This window comes from Elgaria multicarinata, chromosome 18, assembly GCF_023053635.1.
Source record: "Elgaria multicarinata webbii isolate HBS135686 ecotype San Diego chromosome 18, rElgMul1.1.pri, whole genome shotgun sequence".
Taxonomy (NCBI): Eukaryota; Metazoa; Chordata; class Lepidosauria; order Squamata; family Anguidae; genus Elgaria; species Elgaria multicarinata.
Genome location: NC_086188.1, coordinates 17,919,433 through 17,934,407, shown reverse-complemented (window position 1 = coordinate 17,934,407; position 14,975 = coordinate 17,919,433). Strand labels below are relative to the sequence as shown.

The 14,975-nt window shown below is 47.0% G+C and overlaps 1 protein-coding gene across 7 annotated transcripts in view; it reads left to right on the top strand.

Annotated features, from left to right (window-relative positions):
* MTMR3 (myotubularin related protein 3) overlaps positions 1-10,651 on the top strand; it is an 82,279-nt gene extending 71,628 nt beyond the window's left edge. For 4 of the 7 annotated variants that reach the window (XM_063144204.1, XM_063144200.1, XM_063144202.1 and 1 more), the window contains 4 exons: positions 3,901-4,011; positions 4,648-4,736; positions 8,236-8,262; positions 10,201-10,651. In XM_063144204.1, the coding sequence (XP_063000274.1) occupies positions 3,901-4,011; positions 4,648-4,736; positions 8,236-8,262; positions 10,201-10,372 (399 nt within the window). In that variant the 3' untranslated portion in view covers positions 10,373-10,651. The remainder of the gene's footprint in view (positions 1-3,900; positions 4,012-4,647; positions 4,737-8,235; positions 8,263-10,200) is intronic. The other 3 variants (XM_063144206.1, XM_063144203.1, XM_063144205.1) reach the window with 2 other exon arrangements.
* The last annotated feature ends 4,324 nt before the right edge of the window (positions 10,652-14,975 follow it).

The window sequence follows — 14,975 nt, the reverse complement described above, 5'->3', positions numbered from 1 at the left end:
TAAAACCTGTAAAAGAACTTCTGTTGCATTTATGAGCAGAAGACGTCAAAGCGCTGCTGCTGCTGCTGCTGCTGCGAAGCCAATACATTCCATGCCCTGCCCAAACCCACTGAGCTACCTGGCAGTTATACACCGGTTGGGCCTGTTGGATGGCTCCCACTCTCTGTACAGATCTGAAGATGGCTGTGTTTTCTATATGTGCCCACAAGTCCGCCTTTGGAAGAGCCGTCTCTGCGCCTTCGTGTTCTAACCTCACGCTGGTTTTAACCGGCTATCGGCTAGGGCGAGAGAGTGTGTTTATGGATGCTGAAAGCTGCTTCGGTGTTTACAACAGGGGTGAGAGCTTGTGGCCCTTATATGGTGTTGGACTCCAGCTTCCATCAGCCTCAGCCAGCACGGCTAATAGTCTGGGATGATGGGAACTGTAGCCCAACGTCTGGAGGGCCACATATTCCCAACCTGTGGAAAATGCACATCTAGGAAAAAGCATGAAAACAAAGGTCAGTGGTAGAACAGGTGACGATGATTACATTTATACCCCTCTTTTTCCTCTTGAAAGGAGCCTGAGGTGATTTACATAGCCCTCCTCCTCCTCTCCGTTTTATTCTCACAACAACCCTGTGAGGTGGGTTAGGCTGAGAGTCAGTGACCGGCCCAAAGTCACCCAGTGAGCTTCACGGCTGAGTGGGGACTAGAAGAGCGCGGGTCTGCCAGGTCCCAGTCCAGCTCTCTTAACCACTGCACCACCCTGGCTGGCCGTGTTCACACAGAGATGACTGCATGGTGACAGAGATTCTCTAAGGGTGGCCAGCAACTGGCAGCCCTTGGGCCAAACCTCGGTCCTGTTCTGCTCGTTACTGCTGGGCAATTGACACTGGTTGCTGAAGAGTCCCAAGCCAGGTCCGTGATGGTGTGCTGCCTAGTCTAAGGGGAGTGGGCGGTTGAGGAGGTGAACAGCCAGCCAGGCACAGGTTCCCTTTTCTTCCCAGTGCTGCCTGGGTGGGAGAATAAGAGAGCAATCCTGTGGTCCCCGAGCGAGCCTCCCAGACGACCCTAGGATGGCTCAGAAAACCCAGATCGGAGGCTGTGCTCTGACCTCAGAAGGGGGAGTTAAAGATCCGACCCCAGACCTCCCCTCCCTCACAGATGGCACAGAGAGAACCGTGCCGGCTGCCTCACTAAGAAGGAAAAATGACCTCAGAGGGGGAAGAAGGGGCGTTCTGGTGGGTGGGGAGAGGAGGAGACTAGAGATGCCAGGATACGAGATACCCTGAGCCTTCTGCTCCAAAGTGCCCTCACTAGACAGGCTGAAAAGGCTGTCTAGCGAAAATCACCGCAGACAGGGTATGGGGAGGTGAACATCGCCTCTGCTGCTCTTCCTGCCCCGTCAGCTTCAGCCTGGGCTTGATGGCAGGTGAGTTTGGGACAGGACAAGAGGTTGTTGGTCCTCCGGACCAGTGTGCTGGTGAAAGTAGCGGCCTGCCAGCAACACCGCACCTGCTGTATCCCTGATCCTAGCTTCCCATATGCAGGTGCTGCTGACCTTCTTGGTAAATGTTTGGGTTTCACTTGGAAATGTGTCGGCTTGTGTTTCCATGAAAAGATTTCCTATTTATTTCTCTTGCTGGGCTCAGTAGGGGTGACGTCTTATCAGATTTAGCCACAGCTGGGAACCAGCGCATATTGTGGCCTTCTGGCTAAACGTCAGTTTAAACAAGTCTGTGCCAGGTGCCATTTTAAGTTTTTTGGGAAAAAGAATTCTCAGTCCAAGGACTGAAAGTGTTAAATTTCTTCCACTAGTCCTGGATGTAACCGGCTTAAGGGAGTTGCAGGGCATGCTTACTGGGTCAAGTTAATGACCTCGAGACACGAGTTCGGGGAAACCAGCTTGATGGGAACCGTTAGGAGAATAGTGAAGTTCAAAAGTGCTACATTTGTTTTTAAGGTTATGCCATAAAACAAGACACCAGTAGCTTACCAGGTAGGTGGACACCTTCCTGCTTCTTCCACCTAGAAACATATGATGAGGCACGTGGCAGAGATGTTGGCCTAGAGCTACAGACACTGAAGAGACACAAGACGTTGTTTTCTGTGCATGTCTCCGGCAGAGCAGCTGCCATAGAGGACAGTGCGGTTGCTCCAGGAAAAAGGCTGCAGCTGCCTCTATTATTATTATTTATTTATTTATTTATTTATTTATTTATTTATATAGCACCATCAATGTACATGGTGCTGTACAGAGTAAAACAGTAAATAGCAAGACCCTGCCGCATAGGCTTACAATCTAATAAAATCATAGTAAAACAATAAGGAGGGGAAGAGAATGCCAACAGGCACAGGGTAGGGTAAGCAGGCACAGGGTAGGGTAAAACTAACAGTATAAAGTCCGCACAACATCAAGTTTTAAAAGCTTTAGGAAAAAGAAAAGTTTTTAGTTGAGCTTTAAAAGCTGCGATTGAACTTGTAGTTCTCAAATGTTCTGGAAGAGCGTTCCAGGCGTAAGGGGCAGCAGAAGAAAATGGACGAAGCCGAGCAAGGGAAGGAGAGGCCCTTGGGCAGGCGAGAAACATGGCATCAGAGGAGCGAAGAGCACGAGCGGGGCAATAGTGTGAGATGAGAGAGGAGAGATAGGAAGGAGCTAGACCGTGAAAAGCTTTGAAGGTTAACAGGAGAAGTTTATATTGGATTCTGAAGTGAATTGGAAGCCAATGAAGAGATTTCAGAAGCGGAGTAACATGGTCAGAGCGGCGAGCCAAGAAGATGATCTTTGCGGCAGAGTGGTGAACAGAAACCAACGGACTGATGTGAGAAGAAGGAAGGCCAGAGAGAAGAAGGTTGCAGTAGTCCAACCGTGAAATAACCAGTTCTAGTGGAAAAACTGGAAGCAGCAGCAACTGAGGAAGCTGGCTCAAACGGAGGACGTGACCTGCAAACAAGGCGCTCTGACACTGTCCTCCACGGCTGTCTTCACATTTTTCACCCAAAAGGGATAGCTGCTGTTCACTGTGACCACCATCGAACCACTGTTGCCTTCCCCGAGTTCCGTAAAGACTTATCAAGATTCTTCGTCCTTGTGCCATTTCCCTTCGTCCCGTTACTACTGCGGCAGGGCTTTAAATAAATCAATCCACTACAAGGGAATAAAGTTGATAGTTGGGAGACTCTTTGGCGCTGTTAATGGTTTGCAGTTTGTTGAAGGAAATGGAAAGCAGGGGGTCCCTTTTGGGGGTTCCAGTGTTTACTGCTGGAGTTTTTGAAGTCCCGTTTGCCGCTTCGCTCTGTCCTATTGCACCATGCACCCCTCTCTGTACATAGAATCATAGAATACCAGAGTTGGAAGGGGCCTACAAGGCCATCGAGTCCAACCCCCTGCTCAATGCAGGAATCCACCCGAAAGCATCCCTGACAGATGGTTGTCCATCTGCCTCTTGAAGGCCTCTAGTGTGGGAGAGGCCACAACCTCACCAGGCAACTGATTCCACTGTCGTACTGCTCTAACAGTCAGGAAGTTTTTCCTGATGTCCAGCTGGAATCTGGCTTCCTTTAACTTGAGCCCGTTACATGTAGATATCACAGGTGCCTCTTAGCCTCATCGCTCCCAATCATTGCCAAAACATACAGGCCTGGAAAATATTTTCACCAAGGACTCTTGTGGCCACAGTTGCCATACTTACCTGCAAATTTTAATTTTAGCGTTGCATTTGGGTTTTTCGTTTTGCAGAACTTGTGAGAAATCATAGAACCAGCCTCTCTGCCCTGACACCCCCCCCCCCCCGCCCCAAACCTATAATCTGATCTCTTTGAGCAGGAGATCCACAGGATCCCTTGTTCTCAGCTGTCTAACCCATGTTCGGTGGAATTGGGAGTAGGTTCTCTTCAGCTGTGTTTGTTTGCCAACAGACTTCAATACCTGACTTGGAAAGCAATCTGGATCAGAACTGTTTGTCTCGCTGCAGTACAGAGATTTTCTCTGAAGCCAGCTGGGAGCAGGTGGATAAACAGGACACAGAGGTACAGGCAACATCCATCTCCGTGGCCTTCCTCTCCCTTTCCTGACATCAGCACGTGATACTAATAATACAGCTCTGCTATATACCCCTCTGGTTCTAACACTATTATTATTATTATTATTATTATTATTTATTTATATAGCACCATCAATGTACATGGTGCTGTACAGATAACACAGTAAATAACAAGACCCTGCCGCATAGGCTACCTTCCCTCTTATCCCTGTTTGTCTCTAACACTTTAAATACCTCTGCTTGTGCCAAAGAGCCCCCTGCCATCAGTTGTCTGTCTGCGGACTCGCTAAGACACAACGAAAGCACTTCCTAAACTAACGCAAGCGGTTTCAACGTATTTGGCTCTATAAGTGTACAAAGAAGTTGCCAAACTTTGCTGTGGTTTTCTCTGAGGCTGTGAAAACTTGGCTTTTAGATTACTCTGCAAGAAGCATCTCTGTTCTTTGGCATCGTTGGGGGGCCGGGGGGGGGGGGGAACCGGACTTAATGCTGGCTATAAATCACGAGGCGTCTCTTCTTCCTCTGTTGCTATTTACTTCTCCCCGTCCCCTCCCAGCCTTTTTGCAAAGCCTTTTGGCAATAGTGTGTTTTAAAGCTCTCTTTTGTCTTCCTTGGTTCTTAGGTGACCCGGTGGCTTCCAGATCATCTGGCTGCACATTGTTATGGCTGTGACAGTGTGTTTTGGCTTGTTAGCAGGAAACACCACTGCAGGTAACGTACGTCCTGGGCAGAGAAATGGGAAGGGCTGCAGATGTGCTCTGCTGTAGTCATGTCTGGGAGCGGCTCCTGGCCCTTCGGCTAGCATTTTCCCCTGGTTGAGCCGCCCTCCAGCCAAGACATTCAGCCACAGACTCTGGTGCTCCAGCAAGTCTATTATTATTATTATTATTATTATTATTATTATTATTATTATTATTATTATTATTAATATAGCACCATCAGTGTACATGGTGCTGTACAGAGTAAAACAATAAAATAGCAAAACCCTGCCGCATAGGCTTACATTCTAATAAAATCATAATAAAACAATAAGAAGGGGAAGAGAATGCACCAAACAGGCACAGGGGAGAGTAAAACTAACAGTATAAAAGTCAGAGCAAAATCAAGTTTTAAAAGCTTTAGAAAAAAGAAAAGTTTTTAGCTGAGCTTTAAAAGCTGCAATTGAACTTGTAGTTCTCAAATGTTCTGGAAGAGCGTTCCATCCTCCTCCTCCTCCTCCTCCTCATCATCATTTATATATCGCCCTATAGCTGAAGATCTCGGTTTACAAAGATTAAAACACTGAATGTTAAAAAACGATATACAAAATTTTAAAGCGTAAAAACAGTTTAGCTACAATGTCCATTTAAAATAACTATTCTGGGTCAGTTAGAAACTCAACATTTGCTGTTAAATGCCTGGGAGAAAAGTCTTGACCTGGTGCCAGAAAAAAACAATGTTGGTGCCAGGTGAGCCTTGTCGGGGAGATAATTGCATTTTCCATAATGGGGGGGAGGGCACCACTGAAAAGGCCCTCTCCGAGCTTCCCTCGGAGTAGGCACCCGGAGGAGGAACTTAGATGTTAGTGATGTTGCTGTAAACATCACGTGGGAAAAGCAGAGCAGCTGGAACGTCCATATTTAACATCTTCTTTTTACATTCTTCACATCTGCTCCATCTCTCTTTTCATGCAAAGTCCGCCTCTTCCTGGGCTGTGACAGAGGGGCTTAGGTCTTGCCAGAGGGTTTAAACCAGGAGTAAGTTTACCAATGTGCTCCTGGACACTTTTCTTGGTGCCCGCTAAAGAGCCCTACCCACCTCCCACTTAAAAACAAAAGGAAAAAATTAACGCATTTTCTTTCCGGCAGTTGGGATTGCTACCAGATAAGCTTCTATTGGTGCTGACAACTGTGGGTTCAAAGGAGTTGTTCCGTGCTTTGGGGCTCAGACCTCACTTCTGCCCTTGTACTCAGTCTTTGGGGCAGGTGGCATGTCCTTTGTGAAATGCATTCCATGGCAGCCACTTTGCAGGGGGGGGGGGCTAAGATGGCTTCTCGAATTGCCAAGTGCGCCCAGGTCCTAAAAAGCTTGCCTGCCGCAAGTTTAAACGTCTCCCGACAGCCTAGTCTTCTTTTCAGCACTTCCAACACGCAAATGAAACAATATCCACCCTCTAAAACCTTCAATTTAGAGAGCATACTTGCAAGGCTTCAAAGTACTCCATAGAGATGATATCAAGTCATCTTTTCACGAGCCCTGAGGTTCTGTAAGTCTGTATTCCGATTCCTATCTTGCATGTGTGGGGCAGAGGTTGAGAGTGACTTGCCTGAGGCCGTCTAGTGAGTTCATCCCAAAGGCAAGATTTGAACTGGAGGGTTCTTGGAGGCTGTGGTGCCCACCAGATGGTTTGGACTTCAACTCCCATCAGCCCCAGTCGGCATGGTTAGTGGTCAGGAATTCTGGGAGTTGTAATCCCAAATGTCTGGAGGGCACCAGATTGGGGAAGGCTGCCAGAGTGCACACCTAAGAATAAGTTCGATTGAACATAGGGGGACAGATACTTCTGAGTATACATCTATAGGACGAAGCCTCTACATTACATCACTTCTCTTTTGGCCCACTTTTTAAAGTAGGAGCATAGGAAGCTGACATATACCGAATCAGAGCATTGGTCCATCTAGCCCAATATTGCCAACAGTGTCTGGCCGCATCTCTCCAGGATTTCAAGCAGGATTCTTTCCTATCCTACCTGGAGATGCTGGGACCGTCTGCATGCAAATCAGGTGCTCCGTCACTGAGCTACGGGTCCTCCATCTGTCTTTTTAAACTCCTAGACCAGCCTTCCTCAACCTGGGGCGCTCCAGATGTGTTGGACTGCATCTCCCAGAATGCCCCAGCTGGCTGGGGCATTCTGGGAGTTGTAGTCCAACACATCTGGAGCGCCCCAGGTTGAGGAAGGCTGTCCTAGACGATGGATCGAGCTCCCCATTTGTTTGGGTAGCCTTTGGCCAAACCTTTTGCATCTAGCGGTCCCACCATCTGTTGTCTGTTCCAGGCTTTCTGGTGGCTTTACATCAGGTCGTGAGTGTGAATCCTACCCTGCCACAAAGGCTTAGTTCCAGTTGGAACCTGGTGCCAACAAGGTGACCTCGGGAGAGTGACACGGCCCCTTTCCTGTCATCCTCTCAGCTCCAGGCCTGTGGTTGCCCGAGGCAGAAAATCCAAACAGCATTGCCTCTCCAATTAATGTGGAGCACAACCCACTGGGAAGTTCTCCTATGCAAGGCTCTGTTGGCATGAATGGGGATGTTTGTCACTGGAAAACCTGGTGGGTTTTTTTCCGCACAACAGAGTTCTGCGGCATGTATTTTTGTAAGCCGAGCTGTGGGCTTTTCCCCAAACTCCAGGAACTTTTTCTGCTCATTTTTTCCCCACAGGTTCTGCAATTTGTGTAAATTATAACCGAATTTGCGCAAATTAGTACTTTAGGTATTACAGCCAAATTTCTGCAAATTGCTCAGAATTTTGTGGAAATTTGGTTTAATTAGGGCAAATTGCTCAGAAATTTGCACAAATTGCAGAACCTGCAAAAATGTGCAAAATGCCTGGAAAATCCACAAGCTAGCCTGACTCGCTACAGACCAAGTCAGGGTCTGCAGCAGAAACTGGAGCAAAGTCTAGGGAGCTGAACCTAGGAAAACCTGTCAAACTCCACCCCCAAATGAATGTCTCCGACATCCCTACCTGAGGCTAATATCACTGAGTACTGAAGTAGCATTTTCCAGTCTTTGATACCTGAGGCACATTTTCCTTATATGAAAACTGGAGGCATACCTGTCTCTTATTTCCCCAAAACAATTTCCTTCCTAGAGTGTATAGGAATAGAATAAGAATCAACCATTCTCAGTGGAGCCCATGTTCCTGTGCCAGTCACTGTTCTTGGCATAACTCCTGCCTGGAAAGAGGGTGAGCCCAGAGCGGTCAATCCTGCAGAGAGGCAACAGGCAGCCTCCATTGTGGATGGGTAATGAAGGCTCACATGAGCCTTTTAATGTATTTTCCCGTGACACCCTAACCGTTTTCCTGTGACACACAGTTTGGAAATGGCTGAGCTGTAGCTGTACCTTACCCTCTTTTTGGCTAGAGGGGAAAGCCATTCGTCCCATCTTGTCATTTTCTTAAGCTTCTCTGATTTAGTCTGTCCTCTGAGCTTTCTCTCCCCTCCTTGCAGGGACCCTGAACGTGTTGATCAGACTTGGTGAGCATTTGCAACAGCCTCTGTTGTCTGCATTTCTCCGATAACCTCTCCAAACTAACTTTTGACTCCTTTCCCTGTGCTCTCCTGGCTCAGAGATGGTTAAGCCTGAGGTGAATGACAAAATCCTAGAGGATGTTAAAATCGGTGGGCATCTCTTCTAATGCAGCATTTAGAACCCATCCTTTTTGGCTTCATGTTCCATACCGCTACATTGGTTAAGCCATCAGCAGCTTACCTGAGGAGTGTTGCAGTTGTAATAACAGTCCTTTACTTTGTATTAGTACTCTTCAAATTATTTTAGCCGTTTTTCTGTTTTTAAATTGAAATGAGGGAGTGCAGATGGAGGCAGGGAGTTCTTGAGCTGTGTGCCAAGGGAATCTGACCAGCAACCTCGGGAAAAGGTAAATGGGCAAAGCAAGCTTTCATTCAAGGCACAAAGCATGCGTGAAAGAAAAAAACAGTGAACTTGGAGCAAGGTGAAATGGGCCGTAAGATCTCTGCTAGCCAGGTGGAACCATGGGAAGGAGTATGGCTTTGATAGGAAGCGCCAGGATTCTGGCAAACAACAGCAACACCCCAAGATAGATGAAAGAGCCCGTTTGGGGACAAAGCGATTCATTTGCGTGAGATTTGAAGAGTTGTACCCGGGCTGAAAATCCCACAAGTAGCCTCTACTTTTCAAAATACGGAGGTGGTGCTCTCAGAAAGAAATATTAGTCTTGTGTTGGCAGCAAGGTCTTCCACAACCAGAGCCACGGCGGGCATTTGAACGGCGTTTCCGTAGAGCTTTCTTTCCTCACTGCATTAAACTTTTCACTTTGGCTGTTTTTTTCTGATAGCAGTTTCTATTGGAGTCCCTAAGAAGCCTTCCAAATCTCTACCCAAGTCTAGCCTGAGTGAGTTTCCTAGTGCAAAGGTTAGAGCTTGATATGTAGAGGTTGCTTTGCCAAGCTGGAAAAACCAAGTCTATAAGTTGAAAAATGAGGGTTTCCTCTGCTTGCGATTGCATTGATAATCGTAAAGAAAAACTACATCCTGGCATTGAATCTTTACAGCAAGGCTGTGACATGTCCCATGAGATTTTTCTGTCTGGCTCGCTGCCTTGCATCTCCTAAGCCAGGTTTCACCAGGCAAAACATTTCCAGAGCTCAGTATGCCTGAAGCAAGCTGAAAAAGTACTAAAATGTCTGCCTAGTTTTGGAGGACCAGGATTATGAGCTGGGCACCTTGTCAGCTTAAGCTGATCGGAGCTCAATTTGGGAAAGCAAGTGTGAGAGCAAAAGTATGGGCGTGTGGTTCCTCGTGATGCGCGCGTGCGCGCACACACACACACAGCTCTCTCTCTCTCTTTGCCCAAGGTGCATGCGCTAATACGCCCCTGCTGACTGACACCTGACAAACGTGTCGGCTGCTGAATCACTCGCAGCATGTGGGCTGCATCTTCTCTGGCTGGCTCACGGTGTGGCTTTGCATGGTCCCTTTTGACGCACATATTCTTTGGCTGAAGGAGAGTGCCACTGTAGCCCCACTGGGCTATGCCTGGCTTCTGTCATTTTTAAAAATTTATTTATTTATTTGAGGGGAGATTGGCGCGCCAGTCTTTCAGGTTTGATTTGTTGCGTACCTCTCCTGCTTAACCATTGAGAAGCCATTGCCAGGATACGTCAGAGGCATAGCAAAAGTGCTCTGTGGTCCCAACTCCTGGAACAAAAGGAATTTGTGGCTCAAAGAGATTTAAGGAATAGAGCCCTTTCTTCACCCCTCCACGGTTGCCGTTCCTGGTTTGGATGGGCCTCACAGCAACGTCACCCTCACTACGCAACCAGCCCGAAGGGTTACCTCTTTCTGCGACCACTAAATGACGTTGTGTACTCTCGTGGTGGGAACTGTATTCTGCAAACTTACTTTACTTTCTTCTCTTCCTGTTCCTGACTGAAGGAATTGTGGGAATGTGTTTTGCTCCAGCTGCTGTAACCAGAAGGTCCCGGTCCCCAGCCAGCAGCTCTTCGAACCCAGCCGAGTCTGCAAATCCTGCTATAGCAGCTTGCATCCCAGTAGCTCCAGCCTCGACCTTGAACTGGACAAACCCATTGCTGCCACTTCAAACTGAGGCTCCAGCCTGGAAGGAAAGCGGAGAAGAGACCAGGCTGCATCTCTCCCTTAAGCAGACACGCACATTCTCGGCGGGCTGCAGCTGGTAGGGCAGGAGAAGCCGCTGCCTTTGGAGTCTTTGGAGTGGAGAGCACGGGCGGCCGCTCAGCGGGACGGGATGCCGGGCTTGTGCCGGTGGAGGCGGAAACCCTTTTCTTCCCAGCTGTTGCTTCCCGTTTCCTTTTTCATCCTTGTGTAAATTTTGTGTGGATTTTGCTGGAAGACTGTGAAAAGTGGGGGTGGGTGGGTGGGTGGGGCGGGATCTCTTTTCCTACAGGCGTTTTAGCTGCCCTGCTGTCAAACTGTGCTGCAAACACAGGATTCTACCTTGCTGGGAGGACAGGCGGCACAGGAGTCATTGGTCCAGGGACACTGCGAATACCTGTAGCATCAGTGCTAGTGCTTTCAGTCACTCCTGATACTTCCTGACAGCAAATGGCTGCTCAGGAAGTTGTTGCTGCTAGAAGAAATGGAAGCTGCCTTCTCAAAAGAACTCTCTCTCTTTTTCTCTCTCCCTCTCTGTTCTTAGAGTGGGCTTAGTTTTTCTTGCTGCACGAATGGGGCGGATTGGTTGCAGATCTCCACACTGGGCAGTTCTCTGCCAGTGTTGGCCAACTTTTGTGGCTTGGAGTGGGAACGGCCTGGACCAGTTGGGCTCAAGAAAGTATATGCTTGTTTGTTCGAGGGACGTGAGCGGGGAAGGGGTTAGACAGGCTGCCCGTTCAGGGTTGTTTTTAAACTGGCACCTCAATGTAAGATTTTAATATGTGCAGCTTGTCATAAAGGAACTGGTATCTGAGCTTGTTAGTAGCTCTTTTAAAATGTCTAGTGTTGTCCCATTTTAAAGAATAGTTTACCCAGAAGGCAGAGCTGCTTCAATGCATTTGGCAGGCTGTGTGCAAAGTCAGATGACCAGGATGCTTTTGGCCAGGGTCTCCCTTTCACGAGAAAGACCCAAAGCAAGTGTGGGGATGTTTTGATGGGTAGATTTCTTTTTCCTGCAAAGAAGGGGAGTCCGCTCGTCAGTGAGGGTTAGTTTGCTGATGCTCAAAAGCAGGGGCAACTCCCCTCCCTTAGACAGAAATCTCTTCTGTAAGAATATGACTCAGTCACGACAAACTCAAAATGTTTCCCTTATATTAAAATCGTTTTTTAAATGTCGGCCTGTACAGGTGTGAGTCCTAATTTTGTTTTTTTTTTTAGCTTTTATTCTCTCTCCTCCCCTTTTAAAACATGTTCTGCTTAAAGTTGGAGGGGGAAGGAGTTATAATACCCCCCTTTTTTTTTTACACAATGTCATTGTCTAGGATTCCCTCTAGTAGTGATGGGTCTCCATCTTCTCCTGGAGAAGATGTTTCCTTTCTTAGACTACCATCACCCACCACCACTTGAAATTGCCACCAGATGATGTCTTCTCCAGTTAGTACGCAGTGCCGCCCTCCATGCTGTTCTCATGCATTGCGTGGGTAGCTTCCACAGTAGAGCCAGAGATGGCCATGAATGTGCAGCACCAGCATGAGAATTCTCCTAGCCACACAGAGAGTGAAGCTACACGTTAATCGGAGCAGCGTGGAGGTAGAGGCATTACGCTGAGATGGTGTCGAGCAGCAACAGCGAAATAAGTGAACCAGTCTTTTAAAAAGAAACTGCAACGTTGCAATGAACCCATTCTCAGATAGGGTATATAAAGGCAATGCCTTCTGAAGCAAAGTTTATAAAGCTTTGAGTGTCTCGGAATACCTGATAGAGCCATAGAGGAAAGACGCATCAGCATATTTAATTCTTCATGTCTGATTTTTCCGTGTTCTTTGTGAAAGGTGCATGTATTGCTTCAAATACAACAATACAAAGAAAGCATTTGAGAATGAAAACCCAGGATCCAAGAGGTGTATGTAGGAAGACCCTTCGAACCTTTAAAGCAGCCAGGGGTATGATTTCTTGGCACTCCTCATTTTCTACCAACAGGGAGAAGCAATGCAAAAAAAAAACCCCACAAACTCATTCTTTTTAATATGAAATGAAATGGTTTTGTGGGGAGTAGGCAGCAAAGATGAATAAATAGTACTTCCATAGAGGTTACAGTTCCAGGTATAGTAGAGCAGAAATGGAAGCACACATACAGAGCGGATCTGTGCTTTTCCATTAAAGCGGGTGAGTAGAGACGTGGTTTTGGAAGGAAAAAGGTCTTGAGTTACGCACGGTGCCAGTGTGGTTTTATGGTACAAATAGATGGTGAAAACAAGGTCTAATATTCTGCAGTTTGTAACGACAGGTGCCAATGGGAACTGATACGGGTTTCGGGGGGTCTGTGATGTACAGTGTGAATAAACGCTTGCAGCTCTGAGTCTTTTTTGATCAATGAAGCACTTTTTTATTAATATTATTTTTTCTTTGTATGTAAAGCAGGAAACTCTCTCCACATAGCCGTGTATAAATAACCCTTCTCTTCCTAAAGAGGGGCAAAGTTGCTCCTTTTATATTTTTCATTTCCTTTTTCTTTTTTCTTTTGTCAAAGCGAGACGTAAATACTTTAGAAATGGTTCAATATATAAATAAAAGCGAAATAAAGTTTAGAGTTTTGCATGGGAGCCATTCTCATCTACTTCCTCCTTTTTATCTGCCCCCATCCTTTACAGATGGTCGGTCCAGGAAAACCACCAGGCCTTTCGTGACGAAACGTAGTCCTGCTCCACCCCCACCCCACCCCGCTTTCTGATCCCTGGTCTTGCGGGGAGGGGGTTGGTTGCACAGGGCCTTGCAGGCTTTAAAAAGTAAAACAGCCTCTTATAGTTTTATTGGCATGAGAAGTCCTACTGTTGATGCTTTTCTTTGCTACTGGGAAAGAACGATCACACCACCTTTCAGATCTTCAGAATTCCCTTTATTTAGTGATTGCTGCATTTGAAAGCTGGTCTGAATGTGTTTGTCCTCCCAAACAGCCCTATGGAAGCAAGTCCATTCCCAGCTCTTCGTGAGGAGGCATCCAACAAATGGGTTAAGTCTTCCCACTGCCCAGGAAAAGCAGGGGACAGGGGTTGCATGGCAGCCTTTTTTGCCTTGGTGGTGGTTCTCTAAGGCTGCTCCCCAGTTCGCAGGCTTGCAATCTAAAAGGCACAGCACAAAAGGAAAGAGGGTTGGGAGGGAGGAGGAAAATGTAAATTGGGGCACTGGATTCTTACTTTCAAGGTTCATCAGGTCCTGGAAGCAGTGGAAGGGAAGCTCTCCCTCTGGTGGTCTCAGCAGTGACAGCTGGTAGCAGAAGAGAGGGGGGTCAGGTGTATCTAAACACAGGCACGATGGAGAGGTAAATGTAAAGCTTTTACTGATTTCTACCCCTCTACTCTCTTTTGGTTTAATCCCTTTTCTTCCTGTTTTTTTTTTTTTAATGCCCATATTTTGTTTGCTTTGGACCTTCCTATGCCTTTTCAACCCCATCTGAGCTCGCTTTTCACATAGTGAGTCATTGTAGATGTCTGTAAGAACATCTACAGGCTCTGGCTTTGGTAGTTGAAACCCAGGGCTTGCAAATCAGTAACGTTACAAAAGTTGTAATTGCTCCTTCTCTTTGCAGCAGGGGTGTAGGCAAAGGCTCAGCCTTCAGAATGAACAAGTTGGGATGCATTCTTGCATGCTTGTACTGACACACTGTGCTTTGTAATTCAATGCATACTTTAGCCTGCTGAGACAATGTCCTTCCTCAAAAATACCTCAGGATTCTACTTCTGCCCTGTCTGTTGGTTCAGACCAGTGGTCAATGTAGTACAGTATCCTATTTCCAGTACTGAGCATCCAGATTCTTTTGAGAAGCCCATAAACACAGCATGAAGGCAATAGTACGCGTCTGTTTTTGCTCCCCAGCAGCTGATACTTAGCGACTTAATACCTCTGAATTTGGAGGAGGCATATAACCATCATGACTAACAGCCACTGAAAGCTTTATCTTCCATGAATTTTATCTATGTAATCCCCTTCTAGTCATTCACTTCTACTCGTGGTGATGGTCCCAGGGAAGGAAGCCCTTGAGTTCGAGACCTGCTTCCAATTTACACTTTTCATAAGTTGTGCTTTGCTACATCTTCTGCAAGAGTCTCAGCAACAAGCTAACACTAGGTGGTCCACCAGGAACTGTTGCGTGGACCATGGCCCTGCTGAGATGTGAATTTTTGTTTGCATATCGCCATGCTCTTTGGATGATTTCTGGCTGCACAAGAGAAGTTGGGATTGTCTTTTGGCCTTCTAGGGTTCATCGTAATGTTGTGCAATCACCATACTAGGATAGTGCAATCTCCTATAAAAGCCAAGAGAGGTGTCTCAACTCTTGGACGAGGAAGGCACAAAGGGCTGATGCAATTTTGGCCTTATGGGATTTCCATTGGCAAACATTTGCTATGTGGGAACTTGAAGCTGGGAACTGGATTGTTTTCAAAACCACCATTTTCATACTGGGAACAGCATCACTAGCATGCTCTTACTACAGATTGGGCTCTTCTTCAAGTACTCTTGGCTTATCACAGCTCCCAACTTGTGACGAGAGCGGTTCCACGTCATAATTCATTTGTGAG